The sequence below is a fragment of the Hippocampus comes genome, unplaced genomic scaffold (genome assembly GCF_001891065.2).
Source record: "Hippocampus comes isolate QL1 unplaced genomic scaffold, H_comes_QL1_v1.1 scaffold36, whole genome shotgun sequence".
NCBI lineage: Eukaryota > Metazoa > Chordata > Actinopteri > Syngnathiformes > Syngnathidae > Hippocampus > Hippocampus comes.
The window spans coordinates 274,938-279,246 of record NW_017805695.1 but is presented as its reverse complement, the minus strand read 5'-3'; the positions used below and the strand labels follow the sequence as shown (position 1 = coordinate 279,246).

The 4,309-nt window shown below is 40.0% G+C and overlaps 1 protein-coding gene across 2 annotated transcripts in view; it reads right to left on the bottom strand.

Annotated features, from left to right (window-relative positions):
- nt5c2a (5'-nucleotidase, cytosolic IIa) overlaps positions 1-4,309 on the bottom strand; it is a 27,122-nt gene that overhangs the window by 5,201 nt on the left and 17,612 nt on the right. For both annotated transcript variants that reach the window (XM_019882201.1, XM_019882202.1), the window contains exons 13-14: positions 3,317-3,383; positions 2,509-2,679 (exon numbers count right to left, since the gene is read on the bottom strand). In XM_019882201.1, the coding sequence (XP_019737760.1) occupies positions 2,509-2,679; positions 3,317-3,383 (238 nt within the window). The remainder of the gene's footprint in view (positions 1-2,508; positions 2,680-3,316; positions 3,384-4,309) is intronic.

Below are 4,309 nucleotides of genomic sequence, written 5' to 3'. Positions count from 1 at the left end.
GACGAGCAATTATGAACGGTACCCGTGGCTCACAGCCTCTGACAAACGCAGCAAATTGTACTGCTGGGAATGCCTATTGCTTGCAACTGACCGGTGCGTTTAAAAATGTTTGGGGACACTCGCGTAGATCTGCAGCTAGAGAAAGGAGGATTGACTTTATTTTCAAATAAGCAGACGCTGTGAGAACTACATTGGTGAGTCAGTGAATTTTATTTTACATTTCTTCTTGTCATTTTATTTCGTTAGTATTAAATTCATGGTAACGAAATAAAATGACAAAGATACAAACATGTATCAAATAAATCTGCTCACCTGCAATTTATAATGGCGCATTGTGGTCACCTTCATGCACGAAAGTTCGTTCAATCTCAGCTGTTAGTCAGTTATTAGTTAGTCAGTTATGTCAGTTATTTGCTGTTGTATTGCCGATTTTCAAAATGCAAATGATCTGTTTACTTTATTTTCAAAGAATAGTTTGTTTTGTTATTGTTCGGTTGGTGTCTTATATGAAACTGCGACATTGCGCAATTTATTGGACAGACTTGTTTAAGATCACACAGCGTAATTTGGGTAGCATTTTATTTCATATTTTTAAATCATCTTTTTATTTTTGACTATCTGTAAATGTAGTTCCCTGCTCTTAATTGTGAATGCATACTTGATGGTTTTAAATGCTCCTGAAATTAAGTGCTGCTTGACGAGCCTATACAGTATTGTGTTCATGTATGTGACGTCACTGTAGGCCTAAGGTTGACATGCACGGCCCGCCACTGCTTGACCTCTTGTATACATGTGTGCAGCAGGGGGTCGAACATGAAAAAAAAAAAAAAAGTAAATTGTGTGTAAAGTCGTTCAAGCTTTACATAATTTATACGGTAGTTTTTGGGTGTAAATTACCGTATTGGCCTGAATATAAGAAGGCCCTGATTATAAGACGACCCCCTCTTTTTCAAGACTCAAGTTTGAAAAAAGACTTTTTGAACAACAAATTAATTTTTATACAGAAAATAATTACAGTACATCTGAAACAAATGATTCTAACAATATATTTGAGAGAAAAAGCATGTTATTTTGCCTCATTCAAATCTTAATATCTGAACATTTAAATATGTAAAATAAAGTGCAATCACATTCGTAAATGAATGGCTTCTGATTTTTGAAATGTAAATTACATCATAACTTCTCCTCAGCTGCCAGTTAACCGATCTTTGACCCACTTTTCTCCAGATTGTCGCTACGTTTCTCCATTTTCTGTTATCTCTTCTATTATTTTCTTCTCTTTTCTTTCTTACCGCTATTTTTTATTCTTCTTCTTCGTGCTACCGCTATTTTTATTTTTATTCTTCATGGCAGGGGTTCACTTTGGCTTCGGGAGTCAAGTTCAGCATTCGCTTCAATGATATCTAGCGCCATCTAGTGTCGTGAATGGGTATAATGTCTTGACCCCGAATATAAGACGACCCCCACTTTTTCAGTCTTATTTCAATGCATAAAACACCTTCTTATATTCGGGCCAATACGGTAGTTCACAATGTTTCATGATAAATTGTGTGCTAGCCTTTTCTACACTTTTTTTCTACCTGTCTTAAAATAGTGGTGACTCGAATATGGATTTGAGTGGGCCTAGAAAAGCGTGTACAAAATTTAAATATTTGCACTCGGAGCAGAATGAAATCTTGTAATGCTGTTGTGTGTACCGGACCTCGGTGGCAAACGGTTTGTCAAACTGTTAATCCAGAAGTGACTACCCTTTGGGTGAATGGAAGTGAATAGGAAATTAGCCAGCTGACGGGCATAAAATAAATGTTTAGGAATTATGGAACCTCGGCTGTTAGCCTCTCTTCCACGGCGACATGCAGGGCCGTTTTTTTTTCTTCTTTTTTGGGGCGGGAGCAACGGAATGGTGAAATCTAAGGACGTAACTGCTTTAAGAAGACAGACGGGGACGGAAGATGATTATTTTATGAATAAGTACGGAGGGACGATGACGGAAGGGTGCCCAGTTCGCGAATGGAGGACAGACTGGCAAAATAGAGTGAAGTGCCCATCTCTGGAAACAACCTGATTTGGCTTACTGGTGAGCTGACAAGTATGGCATTTATTTTATTAAATGAAGCTACATCTCGCCTTGGATGTGGATGCAAGTATACAATTATACAGTTTAAGAACATGTAGGTGACCAGCCACATCACCACAAACAGGAAGAATCTCAAGCAACACATCATTGCAATGTGGAGAAAAATCCCTCGGGGTGCGAAAGGCTGCTTCTCAAAATTATTTGGTTTCCTATCAGCCCACACCGTCCCCCCTCCTAGGTCATTCCCCAAAATAATGTGTGCTCTCTCTACTGGCAATTGAGATCGAACACCAACAGCCACAAAACACGTTAGAGTGACTTTATGTAAAGGAGGGGAAAAAAGAGACTAGACCCATGCCGCAAACCACAAAATAACTCCTTTCCCACATAATCTTTCTGTTCAGATCTGTAGTGTGTCTATGTATTCTTACAGCTCTTTTCAGTCCATACATGCAGCTCCTGGGCCAGCTCTGGTATGACCAGGAAAGTTCTCCAGCCTTGGCGCTTCTTGGATTTCAGAATGTCACCAAAGATGTGGTCACCAATGTAGACAATATCTTTGCCTTTCGCACCCAACAAGTCACATACGATGTCAGAGGAACCTGTGGGTGCAAACATCAGACAGCAGACAAAATTGTTGCAACCTTCTTTTTCATGAAAGAAAAACCCACAGTAGTCTCAGAAATAATCTGAATTTGACCAAGTTAATAAAAATGTAATTAAACTGAACCGATGAAAAATATGACAAATATGCTTTTCCATTATAATTCAACAGGATTACAAAAAAAAAAAAATCATGACGATGTCTGAGAAAATGCAGAAGGTTCGTAAAACAGATGAGATGGTTCCAAAATGTTCATGGTGGGTGGGGGAAGTTCGGGGCCAAGTTAATGGGGGGGAAAAAAAAACATTTCACAAACCCAGTACTCAGGGCCGGAGCTACAGGGTGGCCAGGGGTGGCCAAGGCCATCTTTGGTGACTCTGTTGTAAATAAAACCAAATATACTGCATGTTTATGACAGCAGAAAACAAACAACGGTACACAATTTGTGGCCCACCCTGAGATCCGAAATACTATTGCACACCAAACTTGAACCTGATCCAAATACGACCGTGACCGGTGTTCTACCACATAACATTTGATGGCAGTGGTTGACAGGACCTTGGATGAACAACTATAGTCTGAGGAGATTGCGTGAATATTTCAATTTCTTTCTGAAATTATAGCTTATGCGTTACCTCCAGAGTAAACAATCCCATGTTGGAGGGGACCAGTGTATGTACCAATCTTGAGTCGGCCAGTTGTCTGAAATAAATGATAAGTGGTGATTATTAGCAGGAATCCATTGTAACCTAAAAGGATTCTGCCCGACACTAATTGATATGTGCCTTTGCCAACACACACTCAAATAGACAGCTACTTTGTGAGCTCTGCGCAGCCATTATAAAACGAAGATAATACCAAAAGCATAGTTAACTACTGACGAAACGAAGGAAGAAGGAGACAGGCAAGACTTCTCAGGATATTTAACCCCTTGTGGATGCGAGCCCACAAGGTTTGTGAGCCTTTTTGTTGAATCAATTGTCTTCATAACTTTTGTCTTTCATTTATTGTTTTGTAATACCATTTGTATTATATATGTTTCATGTCCGTGTTTGTGACCGGTTCTCATTGTTACAGCTGCAGCGGTTGTGAAGGCTCTATATCAATAAAGCTGTACTGTATTGTATTGTACTTCCTGTACCGTAGCATCATCGAGTGCAGGGGTCGGCAACCCTCGGTGAATTGTACATGAAACGCTGTTTTTTTACAACAGCCACCTGCCTGGCATCCGGCCCTGCTCATAGAAACGGGTGTCGCAGGCTATGATGCAAAGCCTCATTGACAGAAATATTGAAATGTAATATTTATTCTACACATTTTTACAGCACTGGAAAACGTAGAAAGGGTTCCGTCAGTCGTCATCTGTACCTGTGGGTAAAAAACAAAAAACAAACAAAAAAAAAAACAAAAAAGGACGTTTCGCTTCTCTCACAGAAACTTCGTCAGCGGTAGACAACTCTGAAGTCTCAGTGAATACTCCGGGAAATTGCTCTGCGCTAAAAAGCTGAGCGTGGCCTATTTGAGGACTGGGTGGGGATGGTTAGTCACGCCCCTATGGTGACCATTGATTTCTAAATTCCCTATCGTTGGGTCTTGATTAGGCCTATTGTTTGGGCTAGGGCTGAATA